Source organism: Diaporthe citri (assembly GCF_014595645.1).
Source record: "Diaporthe citri strain NFHF-8-4 chromosome Unknown scaffold_4, whole genome shotgun sequence".
NCBI lineage: Eukaryota > Fungi > Ascomycota > Sordariomycetes > Diaporthales > Diaporthaceae > Diaporthe > Diaporthe citri.
The window spans coordinates 3,618,233-3,645,293 of NW_025064849.1; the positions used below are offsets into that span (position 1 = coordinate 3,618,233).

The window sequence follows — 27,061 nt, forward strand, 5'->3', positions numbered from 1 at the left end:
ACCACGACCGACTGTGACCTACTGCACGTACAGGACCAGGATTGTGGGGTAGCTCCAGTCGATTTCGGTGGACCCTTGGATCTGGACACCCTGGCCCTGGCCCTGGTTACCTGCCCACCCAGCACTTGAGCCTCCTCCGACTCAAAATGGGCCTGGGTCTGGGTCCGGCAGACGTCTGGCAGAGGTATCTGTTAGTTGCGCTCAACAGGCTGCGAGCAGCGCCAAAAATGTGCGTTATGTGTCTTGGTCACCTGGCTGCACTGACCTCGCATCTGCAGGCACAAAATGACGGGCAGACTGACACACAGAGACAGGCAGGACACTCAGGACCGCTCAGGTTGGACAAAGCTGACCTGCGTGTGGGGAATCTCGCTGCGAGGAGCGTCCTCCCACTGTGAGAGGCGCGGATGACAGCGCCCTGTGATTGATCCAATATCGAAATGCAAGGTCGGACCAACAACGGCTGGTGGTTGGTGTTCGCGACGGCGGTAGGGCGGCAGCGATGCAGATGCAGACGCAGACGCATGAACTAATTAATGAAGCACCATCTGCACGAAAGCTCGAGTCTGTCAACGGTGTTTGGTCAGTTCAGTTCCTCGCGGGCTGCATGCAGGTTGGCGAGGTCTGAGCCGAGGAGGAGTATGTATGTCTGTCTGTCCGGCGTCGAGTGCCCAAAGAGGGCAGGGCCGAGTCAAAAAAGTAATGATGAACGCCTGTAAGTGATCGAGTCTCGGTAATCCCATGTGGGAAAACGTGTCCAAAAGTGTCACTTGATATTGCTCGTATCGTGGGCGTGGTGTTCATGGAAACCCGAACAGGTCATTTGTCTGCAGATGCACCTACCCGCCCAGTCAAAAAGCCAAGTCAACTCTGCAGCAACTCGGCGGGCCCAGCTGCCCTTTTACATACATGTACACAGCATTCGCGCACAACCGCCCAGCTGTCTTTTCTGCGCTCTGCGTGCCCAAAACGTGTCCGGCGAGAGAGGCATCCACCGCCTGACGTATGCGACGGATACCTGCTTTGCCCCGTATCGCCCCGGCCCCGGCTTACCAACGGCAGTCGACGCTTCGGGGAATTTTCTGGAAGCTCAGGCGAAGCAGAGACACTTGCCCTACAATGCACAGAGCTCTACCCCGTATCCTTGAACGTCGGACCTCCTTGATTGGGTAGTCCTCTAGGCGTACAGATGGCCACGCAACTACAGGCAACACGGGAATGACCGCGGCCATGGAAGGTTGATCCTGAAGATGACCACTGCACTGACGAATCGGCGACTGCCTGTTGCACCAAGGACCCTGACATGCTCATCACATAACTCCCGAGGTCACTCGAGCACAGACGGTCGGGGTGTCGAATCAAGGACGCAGCCAGGCTTGACGCGCCCGGGCCGTGTTGGAACCTGACTTGTTCTTTGCAGCTATTATCCGAATTCACAGATCCGCCTATCATTCGTGGTGGCATAGGTCACAACATTGCGTGCAGCAGGCTCCATGCTAGATAATCCAAACAGCCATCACCCGCATGTCCAGCGCTGACGCTGTCACACGTATTCCCAACAGGACGGGCTGGCCATGGGGAAACAGTGCCGAGTCCGGCTTCAGACTTGGGCACCGAGAAGGGACCAGATGGCATATCGCGATAGACTCTACAAGCTACGAAAGTGGAAGCTTTGTGGGCGATTTGGTAATGTCTTTCTTGCCGGAAAATATCAAGGGTTCCTGATCTGCACCCAGAGCTCGCTGTCCGCAGCTAGAGCATCCTCTCTCATCTTCACAACAGGCCTGCAACTCTAGGGGTACTGAGAACTCGGCAAGACCTTCGGGGCCGTCCGGTCTACTGCCGTCAGAATGGTCGCACAGCATGCAGTCCTGGATGCTCTAGTCGTCATGTCTTTGAGCAGGGTGCTTTTCTGTCCACCTTGCCGCTTTGTATCCGCCGCTCGGCTGGCCTCTTGCCTCTTGCCGCAGCGGTTGGGTAATCTTGGGGATACCGGTGCAGGTTTATGAATGGACAGCGAGCAAGAAAGATCCAAGACCACGGATCTCTGATTCTTGTACTGCCGGATGAGGAGGCCAGAAGTGTTTGCGACTCTACTCGTGTTATGCTGTAGTGCGAGAAGACCAACACCTTCGCAACCCATCTGCTTGCCAATGAGACGCTTCCCTTTGAAGTAGGTTTTGTGGTTAGCAGGTGAGTGAAGTGTTACTCGGTCCGACCATGGACTGTTGTCGTGGAAGGTTTTCGCTCATCGCCGCTGCGGACTGGAATGCTTACACCATTGGCACGTCTTCAACAAAAAAATATCAGGGAAAAGGGTCAGGAACAGACAGACACTTCAGAATTGCCATGATCCCATGCTAAGAGAAAAGCAAAATTCACTGCAATGCAGTGACGCAACGCATTGTTGTTCTCAGATGTCACGAGAATAATCCGGAGTCCACATTGTGGCCGTGGCGAGTCCCTGGAATTCCCGGGCCCCAGCAAACCCCCCCCCCCCCCCCCCCCGGCGAAACGCACCCAGCCCCGACTGCCCCCAATAACCCCGTGCCGATGAACATCCCACTTCTGGCACCATCTCATACCCGTCGAGGGCAGGCCCCGCCCCTTACAGACATGGCAGATCTGGATCAAATCAGGAATGCGGAGATGGTCAGCCCCCCGCCGTCCCTCCCCCGGGCAATGCACTTTGGTATCCAGTTTCTGATCTGGGTTCTAAATCTTGCGTGGGCTTTGCAGGGCGTGAGATGATGTCGCACAGCTGGCCTTGGCGCCGCCTCCGGGTGGCTCCACCCTCGCCAGGGCTCATGCCACCCAACATATGAGTAGCTGTAATTGATCATACCATCCGGGCCCGGCGAGACACTTCGTGACACGCACCAGCCAGCCCAGCACGGGCGGCGGGCTGTCGTGTTTGACCGGCCCAGAGCTCATGTGAACGGGTGAAATACCGGGGCACATCTTCAGATATTTAAGTGGTTTCTGCTCGAGGTGGTGCTCTCGAGACGTGGAAGCAGACCATCATCACCCATCTCTTCTCACAAAGACCCCATCAAAGCAAGACAAACCATACGGCACTTGACCGCTGCAAGAAAGAAAAACCATATAAAATAGCCCATCATGACTACCAACTCATACGGCTCGGCCCTCCCAAAGTTCGACTATCCTTCAATCCAGCCAGCCGTCACCAGGGCATCCAGGTTAAAGGCACTGCCTCTGTCGGCGAGAATTGTTTCTGTTGCTGCTGTTGCAGGCATTGGTGAGCGTTGATTTCTGCTATCCGGCACCACATCACCACCAACATTCAGTCGCTGACATTTGACGAACCAGCCTTCTACTCCAGGCCTCTGATCCAGCAACAGCGTGAGCTGCACGCCGCAAGAAAGCCTGCGGAGGCGACCCTACGCCCGGCGAGCGCATACGTTCCTTGGGATTATACTGGACCGGGCAGGACCCTGAATAAGTGAAGCATTGCGGGCAGAGTTTTGAATAAGAGTTGTGTTGTGAGGGCCTGGTAGGCTTGGCGTCATGTTTTGCTGCACACTTGTGGGCCTGATGTTTGGTGTTCTGGCGTTTTGGTCTTTGGGTATTTGAGGTGGGAAAGGGGCGTTTCTCCACGGGCTGGTCGACCTCTCCTGGTGGGTTGCATGGCAATGGCGCTTCGGCCAAGAAACTTCGGAATCGATCCTCAGGCTCATATGTAAAGATATTAAAATCAACTGAAAAATATCTTACAACACGAAATACCCTTCCAAGCGCCTGTGCAGTGATGGTAAAGAGCAACTGTGATGTTGTCATCAACAGCCAGAAATCATCAAATCATGAGTTTTTTCCCCCTGAATTTGGACACTGGCCAGTGTTGGCAATGCGCTGCGTTGTCCGTGGGACAACGTTTAGCCGGAGCGTCTTGCACGTATTGTATTCGATTAATGGGCCCTGTGTATATCGGCAGCGACACCTTGCATCACTGGCCGTACCGTGGAACCAGGTCTCTCATGTCTCCGAGCATTCTTGTCGAATTCTTAGATCAGGCGGCAATTTCTGGGGTACAAGATGGTCTGATAAGTACTCACTGGTCCCTTAAACTCGCATTGTCTCTGAAGAGAGCAGTGACGTGGGTATTGAATCGCCTGTCTCGTTAGCAATTGCGCGGGCATAAAGCGGCCTCGGCCACGCCCTACTCACAGTTTGTACAAGTCGAGCCTTCCTCCATAGTCTTCCTCGGGTGCTGATATCGGAACGACGGAGTGGTAGGCTGCCAGGTACTCTTCACCAAATTTGTTGCAAGCTGGCATCCACTGGCCGAATTCGTCTTGCCGCCGTCAACATTGCCACTCACGCAAGGTTGAGAAGAAGGTCCACCAACATTCGTTGTGTGCGTAGAAGCTGCACGCATCAAAGACAAGCGGCTGATCTTTATCGACGTCAATCCCGGAATTTGCGTACCAAAGGTCCCCGTGGACGAGGCATGGCTTCACCGAGCGTCCTTCAGTCTCGAGTGGTCGAAGCAGGCGCGGTATGACCTTGTCAAAAATAGCAGGGACCAGCTCGTCAAACTCAGGATCATGGCCCTTGGCTTCTACCTCGAGATCGAGTGCAAATCTCAAGTTCTTGGCAAAGAAGACTTCCCAGCTCGTCTCCCAATCTGTCATCTGTGGCAGATTGCCGCTATAGGTAGTCATATGGAAGCCAAGCCTGCCGTTCGGCGACTTGCTGGTCTGATGCAGTCTCGCGAGGCGAGAGGCAAACGCACTGGGTTCGGGCATCATGTCGTGCATCTCGCGAAACTCGCACAGGAAGAAATGCGTTTCTGGTAGAGACTCATACCTTCCCCAAGCAATAGGCCTCGGGGCAAAGTCCGGCGTCAGGGCATATATGGCTTTCATGGACTCAAACTCGCTGTGTACCATCTTCTTGCCGCTTTCGCCAGACAGAATCTTGACGAAGAAATTTGCGGCGCAGCCGTCGCTCGATGTGGTTGCAATCTTGCCGGTATGGGCCCAAAAGCTCGCTCCATGACGTTCCAAGGAGATCACCCTGCAACCAGCAGGCAGCTCTGCAGGTAATTGTCAGTCGTATGCAACACAAGTCGAGGTCTTGAATTGTGGCTCACCGGCAATCACGTTAGGATCAAGGATAGCATTTCCGGCACCAAAGTGGACGTCAATAGTGCCATTATGACCCGTATCCATGGCTCGATAATAGGAAGAGACTGGTCCATGAAGCTGATGTACGAGTTGATCGGTGGTCTTGGGTGCAACTGGGTCAAGCTTGCAGAGGCGCAGCAAAGAGGCACAGTTGAGGCGATCCAGGCCGGGACCCCTGCCGCTTCGGCGCGCGGAAGTCTGCAGTGACTGACCGCGACGCGTTGGTTGACGGAGCTCGGTGCACTCGAGCTCCTCTTCATTTGGTCTTTCTTCGTTTGACCAATATGCACCGCATGATCCTGGATCGATTCTGGCCATGGCCAGCCATAGTGATGGGCATGATTCGATCCTCCAGCCCGGCCAAAATAACCGTCCTCACCCCTGCGGCCTCCAGCCTGCCTCTGCCCGAATTACCAGCGATGAAGGTGCCTGGCTCCTCAACGCCGACATAGACAGTCCGGATTGCATCCTTGAGCTCGATTATGCGATCAACACAGCTTTTATTGCCCGTAAGTCTGCTGTTGCAGGGCTCCATGGTCGTGTACAGAACCGTGTTCTTTGGCAGGACCTCGCCGATGCGGGCCTCGGAGATGCCGTGCTGGTCCGAGATCTTGATGAAGCAGCAGTGCTCGGCGTGTGTGTTCCCAGGGTCGCCAGGTCGGTCGCCAGGAAGCTCCTGGGAGTGGCCTGTGGACAGGATCTCGCCGGTGTCACCGTTCACAAGACAAGCCCCGACGCAGAACTTGGTGGCCGCCGGGGGTGAAAGAGCGGCTTTACCGAGGGCGTAGAGCATGAACTTGTCGTGCTCCCCCGGAGCGATGGCATGATGAGGGTCGTGCGCCATCTCAATGGGCGGATACAAGTTTGGAAACAAGACTACTTGCTGGATGTTGTTGGCCGGTCCTGAAGAAGGTACATGTGGGCAGATGGGTGTGATTACGTAAGCCAGTTGACCACGAGCCATGGCAGACAAGCGATGTGAATGGAAGTCAACAGCAACGTCTGTCCTTTCATAAGTTTTTCCCTCTTCGGTCAAGTAATTGATTTGAGCCGGTTGTGATTATGACTTTATCAATAAATATAATTGAGTATTTGTTTTATCTGGGTCGGCTAAACCCTGCTGGGGTCCGTCATCGACCACGCTTTGGTGACGCACAGCGCAGACGTGTTCCTGTCCTCGATCACTTTATGTCTTGATGGCTACCTAGATATGTGTCCAGTTTCCGCCTGAAGATATTCTATGTATTTCAGGTTGAGCCAAAGTCTGAAATGCAAAAGCGGTTGGCCCAATTTGATTCCTTAAACTACGCTACACCATGCTTGTCCCTCACGAGAGTGTCGAAAATTCGATCAATGGGCTAAGGTCAGATTCTCTTGAAATCAAAATCATTTAGCAGCGGTCTGATGGGTAAATGTTGCTCAAACGTGTCCATGATGCTCCAGAGACTGTCACTGGTCACAAGTGGTCGATACAACATGCTCTCTTATACAAGCCATAGGTAGGATATCATCAAATGTTCCCGCTATCCTTCGCTGTTCAAGACTGGGCAATAAGTATGCTATGTTATGGTTGCAACAAACAGCCTTCCGCAGTCCTGATTGGCGTTCATCGTGAGAAGTTTCAAGCGAGCACGTGGTTTACAAAACCCATCTGCATCTGATACACGAGTGGCCGTACTACTAACAAGGCTCCAGACTTGCCACATGTCTGGAAGATCTAGTGTGAACTGTTCTTTCTCGAGAGGCCACGGTTCCCATGCCCATCGGCAGGTCACGGCCAGGCCCTCGCAGCATAGGTGAATTTCTGTCTAAAGCGAGCTCCAATGTTCGCAGCCAGGGAAGCAAATGACTTCCTCGGAAAGTCCAGCCCCGCTAGCCCCCAAACATCAGATGGTAACCCAGCGCGCCCCTTATAAACCAATCGATCGCACCAGCACACGCCTCAAGAAGTGTCAGGACCAGCTTGAGTGGCGCAGTGGTATAGACCACCCCGTATGTTAGACGGGGCCGTCGAGGGTTCGATCACGCACCGAGCGTTGTTTCGCCTTCTGGTGGAGACGGTCTTACCGGGCCGGCGCCACTCACCCTGGACACCGATGCGAGTAGGCTCGATAGACCTTGTAATGCATGCCTGATGACGTGGGGCTGCGGTCCGTGAACATGGCTAATTGCTGGGCCACCCACGAAGGGGCCACGTATCACAGGTTATCATGCAAGGCACCTATCGAGACGAACGGACCGTTCGTGATACCCTCAGTTTCAGAACTAGTAGCCCTAACATGCTGGTTGCCTGGCTGGGGCTCGCGTTCGTTAGATGGGCAAAATTCTCTTACTTTTTGACCCATGCACGCTTCATCACCAATCCATTCTCCTGTTGTGCTTACTTACTTTGTTCATCATTTATTGCTTCGCCAATGTCCACACACTTCAAGGAGCAGTCTCTCCGTTCCCTTGTGACAAGTCCTTGCCATAATAATACAAACAAGTATCAATGCGGATGACTTGATGAGTCCTCACCTTGGCCTCGCAACATACTGCTTAAAGCTCACAGTCACGACGACTTGAGATATACGACCATCAGCTACTGAATTAATGTTTAGAGTGTAATGGCGTTGTTTGGAATTTGAATTGATAGCATTGCTCTAGCCAATACGGTGATATGTGATCAAGGTATATGGGTCTTCCTGCCCAGCTCTGCCAAAACCGTCACTGTCTTTGGCCGAGCCAGCAGACTGGTCGATGGCTGCCGACAGGAGCGCCTCTTACAAGAGGAGCCGATGAATAGAACTCAGACAGCCACGATTATTACATGACACAACCGGTCCCGACGGCGGTGTTGGGAATACGAACGGCCAACTCCGACTTGCGAGATGGGTCCAAGCAAGGAATCAACGTGCAGGCCAGGTACTCAGGAATACCATTCCTGTGTAAAAGGAGCAGCTGAGGTCGGCAGAATCAATAACAAGACCGTGGATGGTGTACCAGACGGGAGACTATGGCTTGCCAAAACACGAGGTCTACACACCACTCGAAGCTCTGCATGGAATGCAGGCGCATGAAGAACTTGCGCCCGACGACTGTGTAGTGCCAGCCCGGCGACCATGTCGGTGGCCACTCCAGAGAAGGATGTTGGCATGCATACATGACATTAACGCCGCAGCACTCATGGTATAAATTCCCCCCAAAAAAGGTTATGGGATTCCCCAGCCGGGTTCACACATAACTGGGGCGGTGTGAAGGCCGAGCCGTGCCTCCGCGCCCCCCCCCCCCCTACATTCAAAGTGCTCACCAGGCGGCCCACACTGAGCGGCCCAGCCCACACACCCGCGGCGCAATGCTGACGTGCCGCTTCCGGGAATACTCACCAGCAGGTAGGACCCCAGCACAGAGAAAGCGAGGTTGCTGGGTAGTCGGGGGCCAAATCGGGTCGCAATGAGGTCGCATCGGTCCACGTTCTGCGGGAGGGTTTTCGTTCGTCCCAGCCGAAGGAAATTCTTCAAACGCCATACGGCTGCATATTGTTCATCTTACTACTCACTATGCCAAGATTTCGTGGCTAAATTAAAGGGCACGCCGGGGGGGTTGGAATTGTTGCCCTTTACTAAAGACTGGAAGGATGCAGTCGGTTGGGTTGGCGCGAGCACAGGTTCGGACGAACACTAGGGTCGTGTCCAATAAAGGGGCATCACCTATACAAGTAGGAGTCAGCGTACGCCCACCCAGCTTCTACAGTACGCCCACCCAGCTTCCAGCGTTGGCCCACCCAGTACAAGGAAAATTAGCTGCATCCGCACTAAAATGCAAGTACTGCGGGGTTTCCAATAAGCCAGGGTAGCTATTTTCCAATTTAAGCAATACTTTAAAAATACAAGCCTAAAAAGCCTAGAGGGCCCCAGAGCCCCCAGAGCCCCCAGAGCCCCCAGAGCCCCCAGAGGGCCCTAGAGCGCCCAGAGGGCCCCAGAGCCCCCAGAGCCCCTAGAGCGCCTAGAGGGCTGCAGAGCGCCCAGAGCCCCCAGAGCCCCCAGAGCCCCCAGAGCCCCCAGAGCGCCCAGAGGGCTGCAGAGCGCCCAAAGGGCCGTAGAGCGCTTAGAGGGGCGCAGAGGGCCGTAAAGGGCGGCAGAGGGCGGCAGAGGGTAGAAGTAACTTTTAAGTTGTAAATAAAGGGGTAGCTATGGGACCCCTTTAAGGTAGCTATGGGACCCCTTTGGGATAGCTATAGCTATGCTTTATTAATAACCCCGCAGTACTAATATTTTATAGCGCGTGCAACCAATTTCCTTGTACTGGGTGGGCCAACGCTGGAAGCTGGGTGGGCGTACTGTAGAAGCTGGGTGGGCGTACGCTGACTCAAAAGTAGGCTGGACGGTTGATTCTCGCTTGGCCTCGCTCTTCATCAATGCGATGTCATTTTGGCAGGCAATTAACCCTGCCAGATGTTGGCTGCTGGAGGTGCTGACCGGCGTGGACAACAGGATTGAGCAGCTTGAGCAGCACATGGGAGCCAAGAGTAAATTAACGAGAGTGTTATAGATCCTTCAAATCCCAGCCGAGGCAGCGGCTCGCCCGCCCCCAACCGCGGTTCAATCGGAAGCCTTAGCTCGCATTTCCATCGGGTTGTGGACTGCAGTATGGGTGTGAATACATGCAGTACGACGCTGCGGAATGGCCAATGAAACTTCTTAAATGCTTCGGATAGGTCTGGTGATTCTTCTGTTTCCTGTTGTGTGACCCGTTAGCCCCAACTAGTCAAGGATGATTGATCGACACTTATCATTGGCCAAAGCCTGGATTCAAAAGGTGTGAATTAAATGCTTTCTGGGCACAAGAGAAACTACGTAGACTTATATGGAAGCAAACCATTTCTCGGTTTCTAAGCTGTGGCTGCTCTGAAAATAAACCTATACTTGCATTACCAAAGCTAGAGCTTTTGCTTCAAGGTTTATGAACGGCCTGAGCATACAGCTTGGGGATAAGGACAAAATCTGATGTGTATTGATTTTCACAAAGCACTTGTTCAAATGGTACACCTGAGGGGTAGCTAGAGTGGTTTGTCACGATGATGTCTAGAATTATCCAGGCATTAAGATCCCATCTCGCTGACATTCACTTCTTCGCCTGCAATGGTTTCCTGCAATCCCTGAACTGAATACAGCGTCACTTTCAGAGTCTGCTTGGCCATGCAAAGCTCGCATGGCATGCAAGTGTTCCGCCTCCACCATCAACACGCTGACAACACAGACATGAGCTGGGCGACTCTGTGCCATGGATCTCGATCTGGATGCCCACAGAAGGCAACACCGATCTGTCTTCTTCTCCTTCATCAATTTCGGCACCACCAGAGTTGTAAATAGCCTCGGTCGACTGCAAAGATGAATTGGACGTTACAGTCAAATTGGACTAGACATATATGTTCTTTGAAGCCGAGGCTCTCCGCTCCGCTGCCGCTGCTCTCACCCTGCCATATCTGTCGAAACGAGTGAGAATCTGGCAAATCATGTTGAAGAAAATCGGCTGATGCTGTTGTGTAAGTCTAGAATGACCCCAGGACCAGACATCATGGTCAAGACTGAGACATTGGCAGGCCGAGTGTTATCCATCATCGTCCAATAAGGCTGTGGACTATTCTGGGGTATAGGTGTTATTGTTATGGGTACCGAGATGGTCTATTGGACGACATCCGAGTCAATCCAGTCCACCGGCATCGTTCTAGTTCTCGCGCCGCATATTTCCCTCATCCTTTGATTCGTTGTTTTGTCCTGTTTTGCTGTCGAGGGTCTTGTCCCGAGGTTCTTACGTTGGTTGTAGCCAAGAGGGTCAGCGGAGGCGCCTCCGACTATTCCCCAATTCGATGTTCTGTCGCGAAACGGCGGCCCTAGTGTGACACACCTTCTCCTTGGACGGCCCAGCACTTCAACTCTGCATCACTGACGATGAAGATGTTTTGTAATGCCACTGGACCGATGAATATCACGAGAATGTCTACAATTTGGGTGGTTGCTGACACGGGGCTTCTGGTCTTCAGAAGACGTTGAATGGCGGACACGACAGACTACCTCGACTCGCGTAGAATTCGATAGCGATTTCAAGTAGAAAAGTCACCATAGCCGCGGACAGATGAGAGATCTGAAATAAGATAAATAGCATCTAAATATCCCTCTCTGAACACAATAAATCTCTTGCTCGTCAGACTCAAGCTCTCGCTCAGTCCTGAAGCCTCCGTTCCCTCGCTACAAGCCCAGGAAACCACAAGTCATTCTTCTTCCAGATACTAGCTTCTCAAGGCTTCAAGTCATCTGCAAAATTCTCAAAATGAAGTTCCTCGCCATCATCTCTCTCTGCGCCGCCCTTGTCGCCGCGGCCCCTGTCGAGGCCCCTATCGAAGTCGCCGTTGATGCCGGTGTTGCCGACCTCGAGGTCCGCCAGACTGGCCTGACACGCGACGAGCTCCAGTCTGGCAGCAGCTCCGCGTGCCCCAGGGTGATCTTCATCTTTGCTCGCGCATCTACCGAGCTGGGTAACATGGTAAGATCCTCCCCCTTTGAAACTTCCGGTACGAGGATCGTCTGACTCCAAAATTCGAAAATAGGGAGGGAGCGCAGGCCCGACTGTAGCAGATGCTCTTGAGAGCCGGTATGGCGCCTCTCAGGTCTGGGTGCAGGGTGTCGGCGGACCATATACCGCAGACCTGCCATCCAACGCCCTGCCCGAGGGGACCAGCCGGGCGGCCATCAACGAAGCCAAGAGGCTGTTCACGCTGGCCAACACCAAGTGCCCCAACGCGGCCGTCGTTGCCGGCGGATACAGGTAAGATGGGGTCAATCTCCTGCCAAGCACTTGACTGGGGTTTTCAATGCCATGCTGACGTAAAACGACGGTGAATAGCCAGGGCACCGCCGTCATGGCGTCGTCGATCTCGGAGCTGGGCTCGACGATCCAGAACCAGATCAAGGGCGTCGTGCTGTTCGGTTACACCAAGAACCTGCAAAACTCCGGCCGCATTCCTAACTTCCCGACATCCAAGACTGAGGTCTACTGCGCTGCCACCGATGCTGTGTGCTTCGGTACCCTCGTCATCCTGCCCGGTCACTTCTCCTATCAGACTGAGGCGGCAGTAAATGCCCCGCGCTTCCTGGCTGCTCAGATTGGTTGAGAGGCGCCAGGCTGCTTCAAAAAGGGTAGGCTCGGGCTCGGTTGAGTGCGGTTGAGGTGAACGCTGTGTGCGCTTAAGCTAGTCAGTGTCTGCGGCACATATACGCTGAGAGGCTTCTGCCCGTGCGGTGTGCTGAGCTCTACACATTGAGTAGGATGGTTCAATTTTAAACTGGGTGTTCCTTTCCCCTTCTTGTCACTCTTTGTCACTCTCGGTCTAACTGTCCCTCGCTCAGCTCTGAGGGCAATTCCTAACTTCTAACCAAGTTCAACACCAACAAAAAGATTTTTGATTGCTCAAGGAACACCATCAACTGATGGCTCTTTTGCTATTCCGTGCTAGTGATCTGCCACTGAATTGAATACATTGCGATGAAATCTAGTCTAGCCACTTCCAAGGGCCTTTTTGCCGCAGATGAGGACAACGAAATCTCCCGGTACGGACCTCACCGCACTAGACATATCCGGCCATCGACAAAGAGTTTGGCTTACATGTAGTAAAGAGCTCATTGTAGATTCAGCCGATGTGCACGTGGAAAATATTGAAACAAGAACACAGAACATGTATTTAATGGTCTCCTCCCAAGCGAGCACCAGTCATACATTCTTCGTGATAGTTGTATCCTCAACGCAAGTTGTGATCTTGAACCTAGCCACATCGGGTTCGTTAAACACATCTATATTGTGTATCCCAACCTGTCTGAGTAATTATACCCTTATTCAAAAGTTCAAGTTACATAAGTTCCAATTCAAGTATTATAAATAGCAAAACTTGGATCGTGGTTCAGTTTACCAGACCATGGACCCGACCAAAGACGAGAATTGCGACGTGCACTACCTGGCCTCGGATCTCCCGCAGCCTCTACCGACGCTGAAGGAGATCGAGGAGGCTGGTAGCACATACAAGACATACTTAAACTTACACCAGGTCGCACGCATTGGCGAGAATTACATCACGAAAAAGGGTCAAGCTCTTGCCTTCGAGGGCTGGACCATGCTGTATCTCAGAAAGATGACCAGCATTGCGCTTCCTACCGTATATGCCATCCTCACCGACAAGAAGGCCGAACGCGACATCATCGTAATGGAGTACATCCCAGGCCCAAGCCTTGACAACTGGGCAGACCTTGAGGCTTCTCAGAAAGAAGATATAGCGAAGCAGCTCGCGGCCCACTTCTCCGAACTGCGAGCGCTGCCGTCCCTTGGCGTGTTCGGGCGTGCGTTGCCTCCCGAGTACGGAAACCTTAAGAAAGACGTCCTGCCGGACTTTATGTTTCGCACCGTTGCGGGAGATGAATTCGGCGGGCCGTTCGACACCGTGCAGCAGGTGGGGCAGGCCCTCGCGGACGTCATGAGAGCAAATTCAGCTGCCCACGCGGAGAGGGCCAAGCTTTGGGAAAGCCTCATACCAGAGATCCTGAAAGAGGGTCCGCCAGTCTTTACCCACGGAGATTTACAGCGCAAAAATATCATACTTCGGGATGACGGGAAAGTCTTCATTATTGACTGGGGACTATCTGGGTGGTTCCCGGAATGTTGGGAGTATTGCTATACCATGTACGCTGCAGGAGAGTTCGAGTCAGACTGGCATGCGTATATTCCCAAATTCCTGTCCAAATTTCCCTCCGAATTCTGCCTGACTCTAGTCTTGCGAAACGTACACCATGGTTCGCATATGTGATTCGAAGGTTCCAACGAGCGCAGACGGTGCCCCGTCCGAGTGGTGGCTTTGCCCCCAAGCCTTCCCCTCCTGGAACTGCACCTTCTCCTCAGGCTCGACCGAAGGAATGATGCCACTATTCCGTAAGGCCACAATCGCTTCGGCCACCCATTCTTGGCAAGCGCGCAAAGGCTCATGTGGATAAATGCGTCCACCGCGGAGGGTCAATTGCGGTTTCGGTGGTGGTATGGAGAGACAGACTTCTTCGAAATGGGCCAGCTCGTGTTGTTTCAAGCACCCAATCTCGGCCATGGGATAGAATGAGGGGGCGGTATCTGGGTTTCGACAGGCTTTGGTCTCAAACGTCATACCACCCAACAAGCTACCCACAACATGGTAGAGGTGTCCGGTTTTTCCAGGAACATCGGCCTCAACGTAGAGAGCATGATGGTTTCTCCCATGGAGGGACATGTACACAACAAAGTACACCACATATCGATCATTGGATACCTGCTCCATCGAATCGAGGTGTTCAGCAGTAGTAGTAATAAGATTATGTGTTGTAGAATATAGTAAGAATGTGTGGCAATGAGATTATGTGTTGTAGAATGTAGCAAGAATGTGTGGTCTTGTGAGATGTTTACTAGACATTGTAGACTGCCATGTGTATGTATATTTATCTTAAAAGTCTCGAAGACATTTCTTCTACTTTACCTACGAGATCCATGATTCTCTTTCTCGGACATCCTTTGTTGTCAGACTTTATTTGGTAAACCGAGTAATGACTGTCTGTCGATTCCTCATTGTTCGCCCTGGCGAGGCGAAGAGATGTGGCGGTCCTTGTGGTTTTTGAGCCAGCATGAGTGGAGAATTGACAGTTCAGAACAGGGATCGAGTAGAAGTGAAAGGGACTATAGCAACGCAGTAAAGTCTCTGGCTTTCCCTTAGATTCCGCCGAGACCTCTCAAGTGAGACGGTTTGCATACTACCTGCTAATTACGATGGGATTGGTGATGCCTTTCCCCTGGAGTGTCTATGTCTGTGCTCGGACATAAGCACGTAATTCCTCTGGCACCAAAGATGAAGCATATGTGTGACTCTTTAGCTTGCACTAAGTAAATATCACTGGCTGCTCCCCGGCCACCCTGGCTCCCCTGGCTCCCCAAAGCAGGCAGAAGCAGTATCTGTGTCCCAGTCGGCCATGTGTTGTGACAAGTCGACGGTACAGAACCACGAGTCAGTTCCAATCAAGAGGCTAATGCAAAACCGAGCCACAGCAAACAATGGGAAGAAGTCTGAGACAATTTGACCTTTTCCAGGCCAGCTGACTTGTCACGGTGAGCGGGCTGCGATCATGAATGTCCTACACAACTTTCGGTGCAACGGATTCTAAAGTTGCCAAACGACAGGGGTCTTTGTAACAGTTTTGCCTTGCCCCAAGCTGTGGCAGTCTGGAAAATTGATTACTGGCTGTTGGCTAGTGTGAGGTGTGCAACGCAGCCTCGTGGGCGTCGGGTTGTGCAGTGTGCAAGGCAGCGGCGAGGGTGCCGAAGAACACAAGCGCAGGAAGCAAATTGCTGCATCACATAAGAATGGGGAAATGCCAGGGTGAGCTGCTGCTGAGATGAGATGTCGGCACGCACCGAGGAGTCTTGTGGAGGGTCCAGGGTTGATATTTTTAGAGACATGCATGTGCAGATGTGCGTGTGGGTTCTGGCTGTCAGTTAAGCGCGGTCTGCATCAAGCCATCGTACATGAACCATTCCTTGCCTAGTCTGGGTAATACTAGTACAAGCAACGATGGAATGAATAATGGTCAGCACGACGTTACCGAGACAGCCGACAGTTATTCTTAAAATCCTCTTGGGACAGTCCGCATATCTACCGTAGAAATGCACATGTACTTGTAAATAAACACCTTGGCGAAAGCGATGAAGAGGAAGGCTGGCTGACCCTCCTTCGGGTTCCTTGTGCTGACCCGATGGCCAGGTAGGAGCTGGCCCCCCTGTCCTGGTGCTGGGAACCCGCCCTGAAAGTGGAGCTTGGGTCTGGATTGGGCCAGACTGGACTGAGAACGGAGCTCGGACCACAACTGCACCCGAGCTCGCGCTTCCCACGACCTCATCTCTCCTGCCGGCCTGCCAGCCTGCCACTCAGCTTCATCACCATTCTTGTTGACCTCATCAATCCGGGTCATCTGCGCCGCATGCAGTCTTGGACCCCATCCCACGGCACGTCTGGCCTTCCTCCGCCGTCAATTTCCATGTCGCTTGGCTCAAGATCCCCGAACAGTCGCCCCAGGCGTCGCCCTAATTTCCCTGCAACGGCACAGCAGCCCGCGTGGATCGAGGCGACAGCGAAGGAGCTGCTGTGCCGCAACGAGCTAACAACATGACTCCATCGTCGACTGATCCGCCCTTCTGCAGCACTCTAGCACCAACAGAGCACCAACACCACTGTTGGCTCCTCATTGTTGGTGCGTGATGAGCGGTCTGCCGTCACGCTGGCGGTTCGAGCACCTCCGCCCAGCCCAGCGGCGACAACCCCCATCAAATTGATCAACGACGCGGTCGGCCATCCCGTGGTCCACCATTCGCAGTCACTACACGTGTACCGTTTACTGTTCCTCAACTTCAAACCCAAGGCTCTGGCAAATCCTCCTTGGTTGAGATCGTTTCCACTCTGTGGAATCCGAACCCCCCGGCCCGAGCCTGCTCTCCGTCCACGGGTTTCAGTCTCGCTGCTGCCACCATGTCGTGGGCCACTTGTCGTAATCAGCAACTCTGAACTCAGTATCCTTCGCGCGTTGCGTATATGAGTTCGTATGGCACCACTCGAATCCAGAAGATATTTCTGCACTGAGCACACATAGCTATGTCACCCACCCTTCCTTCCTGCGGCAATAGCCCTACGCCGCTGGCCCCCATGGTCGACGCAACATTCGCGCCTCGCGCAAGCATGGTGCCACACCCGCCCGGCCCGCTTCACGGAGGGCACTCGAGTCTGCACCTCGACGTCTCCGGACCTCATACTCCACCTCGTGGGCCACAGCAAAATTCTGTCTGCTAATTCTGATCCAACCAACTGGCCTTCGTTTGTTGTTGTTGGTTGTTTGACCGCCCTGCAGAGAGCTTGGCCAGTCCCACCTCCACCCTCAGCCGCACGTAATTTATCCCAACTCCTCAAGTTCGCAATTTCACCAGCCATGCAGCGAAGAGGCAGGTAACACGCTGTGCCGTGGGTTTGTGCAATCCGGAACACTGCAATTTCGGATTCTGGAGAGCATCATCCGTCCTCGGCAACCAGTGCGTTTCACGCGTGCGCGTCTATCGGCTAGATCTGACAACCTATCGTGCACCGCATCGCTGAAACAGGTACGACAACGTGCGTGTGGGTGGACTTGCGGCTGTGCAAAGTTACATTCTGCGTTGGTCTGGCGTGGCAACGCGGCAACTACCTTTCTCCTCGCTGGGCTCCATGCCCCGATGACACGTTGGCCTGGGACCAGCGGAGGATCCTGCAGTCAGCAAACTGCGGCTTGAGGAATAAATGTGGCATGCCTGCAATGCCCACATGTTGCCCGGGAATGATGTGAGACCATTGGTCCATTTAGGCGCTAGCTCCGGTCTTGGTCACCAACCTCAAGCCTGGGTTGTCTTCTCCCATGCCTCAAAACGTGCGGCCCGCTGCCGATCAACGATCGGCTCTTCATTGCCTAAGACGTTCTCGATCTAGGTAGGGCACAGCTCCCCTGCTGATGTCACGCTTGCTCGCCTTAGTCAAGTCAAGGGTTGCTGCTTGTAAGGCTTTGTTCTTCGCCCATGTGGGCTCCTAATGCTCCGAACGCCTGGTGTTGTTCCTTTTTTTAGGGGGCCAAGAGCCATGTACGTTGCGGTCGGCTCCTTCTCACGGGACCCACCCATCTATCCCCATCCCAAGCAGTGTTGGTTCTGTTGTCTGATGATGACGGCCAATGCTTTCGTTGCTTCCAGCATGTCCTGCCCCAAGGCTCCACGGGAGCCATAAGATCCACCAGCCATGATTCCCATCGACTTTGATATAAGAATGGACTAGCTCTCTGCCTGTCTCGACCTGCCCTTCATGAGATCCTCTAGTCAGTAAAAACCCAAACATCCCAGACCTCAACCTGCTTATCTTTGCAGTCTTTCGATCTTCACAATAATCTCTACTGCCCAGAGCGTATCACCACTTGCTATCGCTTTCTCGTGCCTGTTCCAGCACCTAGTTTCAGGACTCAGCCTTCCCAGTACAAACCTGCACAACAAGGGCTATCAACTACGATATCAAAGTTTACGATTTGTTCCTCCAAGAAGATATCAAGAACAAGCCCCAATGATCTCCACCGCCGACAGCGCCCTTCTCCAGCTCCACTTCACCACTGGATCAGAATGGGCCTCTTCCAACGCGACAGAAAGCAGCAGTCCGAAGACAAGCTTGAGGTGGTTGATGAATCTCTTCGACAAGAGACAGAATGGAAGCCAACGACTCACCAACTGATGATCATGGTCGCTCTGAGTGTAATCAGCTTTATGGTTTCACTCGACGCATGTATCATCGTCACTTCTCTTAGTGTAAGAGTCACCACCTAATCATCACACAACCTCCCGTGTCCCATCCTTCAACAGAGCCCCGGTTGCGTAGCTGTACTGACGAGTCTGCTCTAAAGGCTATTGTAGAAGACCTTGGGGGAACTGCCACTCAGAGCTTCTGGGTAGGCACAGCATATCTACTGTCAACGTCAGTCGCCATGCCATTCCTGGCCTCAATATCCGACATCTTCGGCCGACCGATCCTCCTCATCTTCTCTATATTAATGTTTACAATCGGCTCCATCATTTGTGCCGTTGCGCCGGATATCGCCACCCTCTTGGGCGGCCGCTCGATTCAGGGCATCGGTGGCGGAGGCATTATTGTTCTGAGTCTGGTCATCTTCACGGACATCGTTCCCCTTCGGCAACGACCAAAATGGTACGGGACGGTCCAGGGAGCGTGGGCGTTGGGCAACTGCGTCGGGCCCGTCCTGGGTGGAGCCATTGCCGATAACACCACATGGCGATGGGTGTTCTATGTCATGTTCCCTTTCTGCGCCTTTGGCCTCGTCTCTATCCCCTTCCTTCTCACGCTGAAGCCAAAGGTTGAGACGCTGGGACAGAAGCTCGCACGTGTCGACTGGGTCGGCTCAGCTATTTTCATGATCTCCGCGACGCTATTCCTCATCGCGATCTCATGGGGCGGCACTCAGTTCGAGTGGTCCAGCGCCGCCACCATCGCGCCCTTGATCATCGGTGCGATTGGCCTGGCAGGCACCGCCGTCTGGGAAAAGTACATGGCGAAAGAGCCTTTCCTCAGTCATTCGCTGTTCTACAACGTCAGCGCCATCTCCACTTTCGTCTGCAGCGCGGTGCAAGGCCTCGTTCTCTTCGGCCAGCTTTACTACATCCCCTTCTATTTCATGTCGGTGCTGGAATACTCCCCGATTCACACCGGCCTGGCCCTCCTACCGGTCATGCTAACCCTGGTCCCGGGGTCCATCATCACCGGCGTCTTGATTACTCGTTGGAACGGCTACCGCTGGCCGATCTGGTCGGGCTGGGTAGTCACAACGATCGCCTGTGGCCTGACCACAATGTGGGATGCGGACACCTCCATCGGGGTCTGGGTCGTGACGCTGATCCTCCTGGGCTTCGGCCACGGGGCGATTCTCAACGCGCAAAACTTCGCCTCGCAGGCCATCTGCGCCGATGGCGAGGAGGCCGCCGCCGCAGCCATGTACGGCTTCCTGCGGCACTTTGGCACCGCGCTCGGCGTGGGCATCGGCGGCTCTGCCTTCCAGAACATCATGGCGCTCAAGCTGTCGTGGACGGACCTGCCCGGCGGGGCGGACATCGCCAAGAACGCCGAGGCCTTCATCGTGCAGCTCCTCGAGATGCCGGCGTCGCCGGAGAAGACCAAGATCGTCGAGGGCTACGTCTTCGGCTTCCAGGGGGTGTACAGGGTCTACCTGGGCATCAGCGCGGTCGCCTTCCTCATCAGCCTGACCATCAGGCACTACGACATGAACAAGGAGCTCGCCACGGACCACCAGCTGCAGGACAACAACATTGCCCGCATCATGGACAAGAGGCTGTCGTCGTACCGCAACTCGCGCATGGTCCCCGCCGCCGTCGCCGGGCTCAAGCTCGACGCCGTCCAGGAGAGCCCCCAGGAGACGCTCAACGGCTCCAGGAGGCCTAGCGACACCGAGACCAAAATCGGCAGCGGGACTGCGACGCCGCGCATCGCGGAGGAGCCGGAGCGCGAGAAGGACGTGCCGGCGCTGCCGCAGAAGCCCGAGCCTGTGGCTACTGAATTGAAGAGTACGGTTGTGGTCAGTGAGGTTGAGAAAAATGAGGCTTCAAGTCCCGATGGTGCGAGGCCTGGGGCTGTGAAGACTGAAGCTGCGAAGTCTGACGACACGAAGACTGAGCCGGCTCCTGCTGCATAATGTGTGATATGAATGGGAGTTGGGTGCCTCGGTCTTGCTGTTTTGCTCTAATGTCTCTTTTGTCTTGGGATGGGTCTAGATCTGGATACCAAAGAGAGCGATATAGCCAAATTAGCAGCACATCTTGAAATCAGCTTGAAATACCAACAGTCTTGAATTGTAATTCTGCCCTGAAACCACACTGCGACCCAACGTGAAGACGTGAAACCCGTCCCCTTGCGAACCCCCCCCCTTTCCCAAAGGTGCAAACGAAGGTCAGTTCTCACTCGGACCTGCTCTCTAATTTCACTCAACATTTTCCCAACCAAGACTTGGCTGAGAAAGATGTCTCCTCCCCTCCAAAGGATTGACTCTTCCCGTCAGAAGGGCCGCGCACGTGAATTAGCATTGCTAGCACATCTCACAGTACCTTATGCTACTTTAGGGCTGGTTCCTCGCAGCAAAAAATATGCCGTAAGGTAATAGAGATGATTTACTTGAGACTCAATTGGTGGAGGATGGAAACAAGCCATAATATTAGAGCAGAAGCATTGCCGCTCGCCTTGGTTCTGCCCACACGCTCCCCCGTCAATTCATCGAGCCATCTCCTCTTTGGCGATGACAATTCTTCGCAATTACTTTTCCAAGTAGGCTTGACGTCTCTTCCAAACTCAGGCCGTTTCTTTGGCCCAAACATTTCACCCTCATCCACACATTATCTTGATCAAAAGAGCGCCGCCACGCCCAAAACCCAGATACCCAACACGAACAGGCTCATTGCCGAGCCCCTGGTCGAAGCACCATTCTTCTCATGGAATCCCAGGATACCATGTCTCCACCTGCTGCCATCGTCTTCGTTGATGGTGAGACAGCTCGAAAAGTTTTGCTCTGAGGCCAGGTCTGGTGGAGCCTCGCACCAGGCAAAACAGCCGTCAGCAATGCTGATGGGGTTTGGATTGCAGCAGGCCACGAATGCTGGGTTGCTGGTATTGGTGGATGGTACGAAAGCAAAGGTAATATTGGACGGAATGTCGACATTCGAAAACTCCGGAACACCGTCGGGGCAGTTCGAAGCGTTCCAGGACATCGTGAGCTTGCGGATGGGACCCGGACAGTCCGTCGAGGAGCCTGAAAGGGCAAAGGGCGTGAGCACCAGACCTGAGAGTTGATGACTTCAGTAACTGATTGGTCAAAGAAGGACGTTGGTGCACTGCCAAATCGATGTGGATTGTGTCGATGCACCTGTAATGTGGCGCTTATTCGATTTGAAGGATTGCCAAATTGAAGTTGTCAGGTCTGGAGTGAGACGTTAGTCAAAGTCGAGGTCTTGGACACCTGGACAAATACTGCCAGGTCTTATCGTGAAGCTTTTTACTTACTGCAATTATTGTCATATCTGGATCCGGCAAAGTGTCTTTCTTGCGCTGGCAGAGCGTGTTGTGACTTGTCAAATAGGATAAGTTGCTGCCCAGCATTTCAGCTCAATTTAGAGCAGAACTCTCGCTCTGTCGGGGCCAAAGGAGCTTTCAAATCATAGACTCACCGCAAAATTGCCACACGAGCTTCCTATTCCAGCAGCATGCCAACAGAAGCACCAAAAAACTACTCCACTTGAACAATATGGTTCTCCATCGACAGGACACGCCAAAGCTTCTGACCCACTTGGTACATTCCATTCTACCAACAGCCAAAGACTTGCGGCCCAACTGTGTAGGCTCCTCAGGGGCTGTTTTGCGCCGCCAAGAAGAGCGGAAGTTCTCCGGCAGTGGCTCTTCATAGGAGCGAGATCCACGACACTGCTCACTTACAGTCGCTACGCCGCACACCACGCCGCACACCACGCTATACGCGGATGGAGAATCGCGACCGATTCAGTTCGTATTGGCTGTTGTATGAGAGATGGTTGAGATCTCGGCGGAATCTTGCGACATGACCTCCTGCTGCCCACATACATGCGCATAATCGGTGGAGAATGGAGACTCGCATAGTTTATGTATGTAAACAGTGAAGAAAGGCAAGAATTCGCAATGAAAAGGCGAGTTCATGATTAAGAAGACATTTCTTGAACTATGCTTTGCTGTGAAGCTCTCTTTAGGATATGTATGCAAATATCTGGAAGGTCGTATAAATATATAATACAATACATCGTGTGATGTCGAAAGAATTATGCATTGATTTCAATGCATTCACAAAGGCAACTGTACTCCGGTTCTAGACTGTACCAAGATACTGGAAGCATAGAGAAAATATAAGTAATCTTATTTTTAATCTATATATATATACTTCTTAAGCAATATATATTTAGTCCCTTTATATAATAATAAATGCTTAAATACTTAGCGTTAAAAATATAATATTAATAATAATAAGTTTTAAATATAATTATAACTTATAATTAAAAATTAAGTAATTAATTATATAATGAAAATTAAAATACTTTTTATAAAATACAATAATTTTATAAATATAATTTTAAATAAAAACTCAATTTTTTTTATTTTATATTAATATATATTATAATCTTTTAAAAAAGCCTTTATTAAATATATTATTATTATAATTAATATTTAATTTTAAAGTTATTAACTTTAATAAAAGTTAAAATAAGAATTTAATTATTTTATAAAAAATAAAAATAAAATTTATAATAGAAAAGATATTTAAAGAAATTTAATAACGTAATTTATTAATAAATAATTTTTTTTATAATATTTATTAACTTTTATTAACCTTAATATTTATTTAATATAAAATATTTAATAAAAGTTAATATTAATTAATATTAATTACTTTTAATTCTTTATTTTTAATTAATTTTATTAATATAAAAGTATTAATAAAGGTATAATATAATTAAGAATTATTAAGGTTTTAATAAAATGAATTTTTTTTAATATAAATTATATTTTAATTTTTTATATTAATTTTACTTTAATTTATTTATTTAAATATTTAATATATGAAAAATTAATAATTATTAATATATTTTTTATTAAAAGAAATTAAATTCTTTTAATTATTTAATTAATTTAAAAGCCTTAAAAATTATATTATATTATAAAATAAATAAATAATATATTTTGTAAAGAAATATATATTATTATATATAAACTTAATTAAATTAAAAAGTAAATACTTATTTAATATATTATTAAATAAGATATTTAAAGATTTTAATTATAATCTTTCAATATAAAAAATTATATTAACTTATTATTAATATTATAAAATATTAAATTTATTAATAAATATAAAGCTTAATGCTTTATAAATTTATAATTTAACTTAAAAATTAAGTTTAATTAATTTTATAATTAATAAAAAGTTTTTTATAAAGATTTAAAAGTTATTAAAAATTAATTTAAGTTATTTTAAAATATAATAATTAAATATAAAATTATAAATAATAACTTATATAACTTTAATAATATTAACTTTATAATAAATATAATTATTATATTAATAATATATATATATATATATATATATATATATTAATAAATATAAAAAAGGTAAATTAATTTAATTTAATAATTAAAAATAAATTATAATTATTAAATATTGTTGGTTGGGTTAATGTACGTTGGTTAATAGCAAATTGGTTGTATTTAAATCGGCTATATATAAGGAAGGAGGGTTGCGGCCATAGGCTGCAGAACCTCCCTTTGGCTATAAACTATTTAGGGGTAATTACATGCTGCTGCACATAACCTTTGCCTATTAATGCTTTAATGCTAATTGCTTATAATGCCTATTATGCTTAATGCTATTATCCCCTTATAATATATTTATAATTATATTAGCAATCTTTAATTAAGTAATTAATACATGTTTTTAAAAAGTATATAAGAAAAATAAATTAAATTAAACTTAAAGTTGCTAAATTTAAATTTATTAATTAATTAAATTAATTAAAAATATATACTTATTTAATTATATTAAGTGCTTATAAAAGGTAAGCATATAAAAAGGCTTGGATTATTATTAAAAGGTTAAAGATTAATTATTATATTAAAGTATATAATTAATAAATAAAGGTTATTTTAATAATTATATATAGTAAATTATCCTAATTATATTAATTAATAAAGCGTAAATTACTGCTTTTATTATATAAATATTTTATTTATAATGCATTTTATAAACTTATACTTTTATTACTTATAATGCTTAAATTAAATAAGGATTAAATTAAACCCTTAAATTAATAATATTATTATTTGATTTTTAGCTTATAATATGCTTTAATTTAATTTAGCTTAAGCTTAATTATACTTAATTCTTATAATTAAATAAAGATTAATTAATTATAAAGAAAAAATAAATAAAATAAGTTATAAAGGTTAATAAATAGAGTATTTAAATAAAGAAGAAAAGTTAAGTATTAAGAAATTATTTAATATTAATTAAGTTAATAAATAAAAATATATATAAGATTAATATATAAGTATTAAATTATAAAATTTAATTAAGGATGCCTATTAAATATAAGCTAGTAACTTAAGTATTTATAAAATAATAATAACCCTTATTATTTAAACTCTTAATATATAAGCATTATTATAAAAATCTTAGCTATAAGGTTTGCCCTTAAAAGGAAAGTAATTTTAAATATAAGCTATATTATATTATTCCTTAAGGTAATTTATAATTAATTAATAAAAGGAAGATTTAAACTTTTATTAATTTTATATACTTTTATTAAATAAAAGCAAAGATTAAATTGCTTTAATAATCTTTTTTTTATAACCTTATTTATAATTAATTTAACTTATTAATTTTTATTAACTTTTATTTAAATATATTCCTTAGTAATAAATAATGCATTAAGCCTTAATATACCTTTTCTTTTTGCTTAAGTAAATAACTATCTTTAATTAATATATTTTTATACCTTAATTATAATTTTATTAATATTTATAAGCTATTTAAGAATTTTATTTAATATATTCTTTATAAAGGTATTTATTAAGTTGCAATTATTAGCAATTTATTAAATCTTAAAAATTTTATATCTTTTATATAATTATTAAAGTATTATTAAGTTAATTATAAAGTATTTTTCTTTAATTATATTAAGTTTAATTAAGCATTTATATAAAAAGTATAAATTTATATAAATTATAAAAGAAATAATATTAATATTAAAATAATACTTATATTAAATTTATAAATCATATTATAAATCTTAGAAGCTAAAACGTTTTTAACAACTTTCTTATACTTAATAAAGGATTAATAAATAATGTTGCTATAAATATTTAATTTTATAAAGTTATTACCTTAAATTTCATTAATAAAAGTAATAATAAAGCTTATTTAAAAGCTAAGATTTTAATTATTAATAAAAGATTTATTAATAAAGATAAGTAATTTAGCTATAATTAAATTAAGTAATATATATTATATACTGCATTTAAAATAATTAGCTTATTATTAAAGCTTCTTATTAAGCTAAGTATAATTTTCTTTACTTAAATTAATAATTTAAGCAGCTATAAATAAGTTAAATATAGCTTTTAATTAATAAATAAAAGCTAAATAAGTATTATAAGCTTATTACTTAATATATTATTATCCTTAATTAAGAAAGATAATTTAAATAAGGGTAATTTTTATGCCCTAGCTTTTTTAATATATATTAATAATATTATTCTTTATAATAATAATTTTAATGCTATTAAAATTAAATATTATTTTAAGAATAAGTACTATCTTTAGCTTGCATTAAATATCCGCCTTTTTAATCTTTTTTTTCTTTATTATTAAAAATGCTAAAGTAATAATAAAGAAAGTATTATTTATTTATATAGCTATAATGCTAAAGTTATTTATATTATTATTTAAAATAAGGAAGTATAAATTATAAGTAAAAATAACTATATTTAATTTCTTATAATAATATTTATAATATATTATTTATTAATATATATTAAACTTAATAATATTATATAAAGATTTAATAATATATATAATAATATTAAAAGGATACTTATTATAAATCTTTAGTAATAACTTTATAAGTATTATATATTTAAGCTTTAACTTTAATTATAAATAGGCTTAAATAATATTTTAAAGCTTAATATGCATTCCTTATTAAAAAAGAAATAATATTAAAGCAATTAAAAATTATTAACTTAATTATTAAATAATAAAAAATTAAGTAAAAATTTCTTTCTTATTATAATTATTATAATTAACTATTATAAGGCATAACTTTTTATAAGGCTTTTTAATTTTACCCTTAATTTTATATATTATTTAAAACTTAAAGAGTTATATATTATTATATATCTTTTTATTATAAAATATAAACTTAAAGATATTGCATTTAATTAAATTTAATACTTCCTTATAATTAAATTCCTTAAATAAATCTTTAAATATAGTAATTATATTATCTTATTAAAGCTTTAATATAAGTTTATAATTATCTTTCTTATATTAAGTAATAAATATTTAGCTAAAAAATGCTTAAATAATAAACATTTATATTAAAAATGTTTTAATAAAAGTCTTTAACTTATTTTTTGCTTTTAAAGGTTATTCTTATTACCTTAATTTTAAAGAATTTAAGTATATATTTAAAAAACTTAGCTTAAAGTATATAGTATATTA

At 46.7% G+C, this 27,061-nt stretch overlaps 7 protein-coding genes across 7 annotated transcripts; 4 read left to right on the plus strand and 3 right to left on the minus strand.

The window, feature by feature from the left end:
- Window positions 1-3,120: 3,120 nt before the first annotated feature.
- Window positions 3,121-3,467, plus strand: INS49_010159 (uncharacterized protein; the record flags this gene model as incomplete). The annotated part of the gene is made up of 2 exons (XM_043170885.1): window positions 3,121-3,259; window positions 3,331-3,467. 2 exons carry the CDS (start codon window positions 3,121-3,123, stop codon window positions 3,465-3,467), a joined length of 276 nt encoding a protein of 91 aa, XP_043025450.1.
- A 497-nt stretch (window positions 3,468-3,964) lies between these two features.
- INS49_010160 (uncharacterized protein) lies at window positions 3,965-5,192 on the minus strand (the record flags this gene model as incomplete). The annotated part of the gene is made up of 6 exons (XM_043170886.1): window positions 3,965-4,010; window positions 4,074-4,130; window positions 4,186-4,312; window positions 4,367-4,386; window positions 4,447-5,056; window positions 5,114-5,192. 6 exons carry the CDS (start codon window positions 5,190-5,192, stop codon window positions 3,965-3,967), a joined length of 939 nt encoding a protein of 312 aa, XP_043025451.1.
- Window positions 5,193-5,403: 211 nt separating this feature from the next.
- On the minus strand, window positions 5,404-5,991 carry INS49_010161 (uncharacterized protein; the record flags this gene model as incomplete). The annotated part of the gene is made up of 1 exon (XM_043170887.1): window positions 5,404-5,991. One exon carries the CDS (start codon window positions 5,989-5,991, stop codon window positions 5,404-5,406), a length of 588 nt encoding a protein of 195 aa, XP_043025452.1.
- A 5,465-nt stretch (window positions 5,992-11,456) lies between these two features.
- INS49_010162 (uncharacterized protein) lies at window positions 11,457-12,297 on the plus strand (the record flags this gene model as incomplete). The annotated part of the gene is made up of 3 exons (XM_043170888.1): window positions 11,457-11,669; window positions 11,734-11,951; window positions 12,030-12,297. The coding sequence occupies 3 exons, from the start codon at window positions 11,457-11,459 to the stop codon at window positions 12,295-12,297; spliced, it is 699 nt and encodes a 232-aa protein (XP_043025453.1).
- Window positions 12,298-13,095: 798 nt separating this feature from the next.
- On the plus strand, window positions 13,096-13,977 carry INS49_010163 (uncharacterized protein; the record flags this gene model as incomplete). The annotated part of the gene is made up of 1 exon (XM_043170889.1): window positions 13,096-13,977. One exon carries the CDS (start codon window positions 13,096-13,098, stop codon window positions 13,975-13,977), a length of 882 nt encoding a protein of 293 aa, XP_043025454.1.
- Window positions 13,978-18,724: 4,747 nt separating this feature from the next.
- Window positions 18,725-20,461, plus strand: INS49_010164 (uncharacterized protein; the record flags this gene model as incomplete). Its single annotated transcript, XM_043170890.1, has 1 exon — window positions 18,725-20,461. One exon carries the CDS (start codon window positions 18,725-18,727, stop codon window positions 20,459-20,461), a length of 1,737 nt encoding a protein of 578 aa, XP_043025455.1.
- Window positions 20,462-21,164: 703 nt separating this feature from the next.
- Window positions 21,165-21,527, minus strand: INS49_010165 (uncharacterized protein; the record flags this gene model as incomplete). Its single annotated transcript, XM_043170891.1, has 1 exon — window positions 21,165-21,527. The coding sequence occupies one exon, from the start codon at window positions 21,525-21,527 to the stop codon at window positions 21,165-21,167; it is 363 nt and encodes a 120-aa protein (XP_043025456.1).
- Window positions 21,528-27,061: the final 5,534 nt, after the last annotated feature.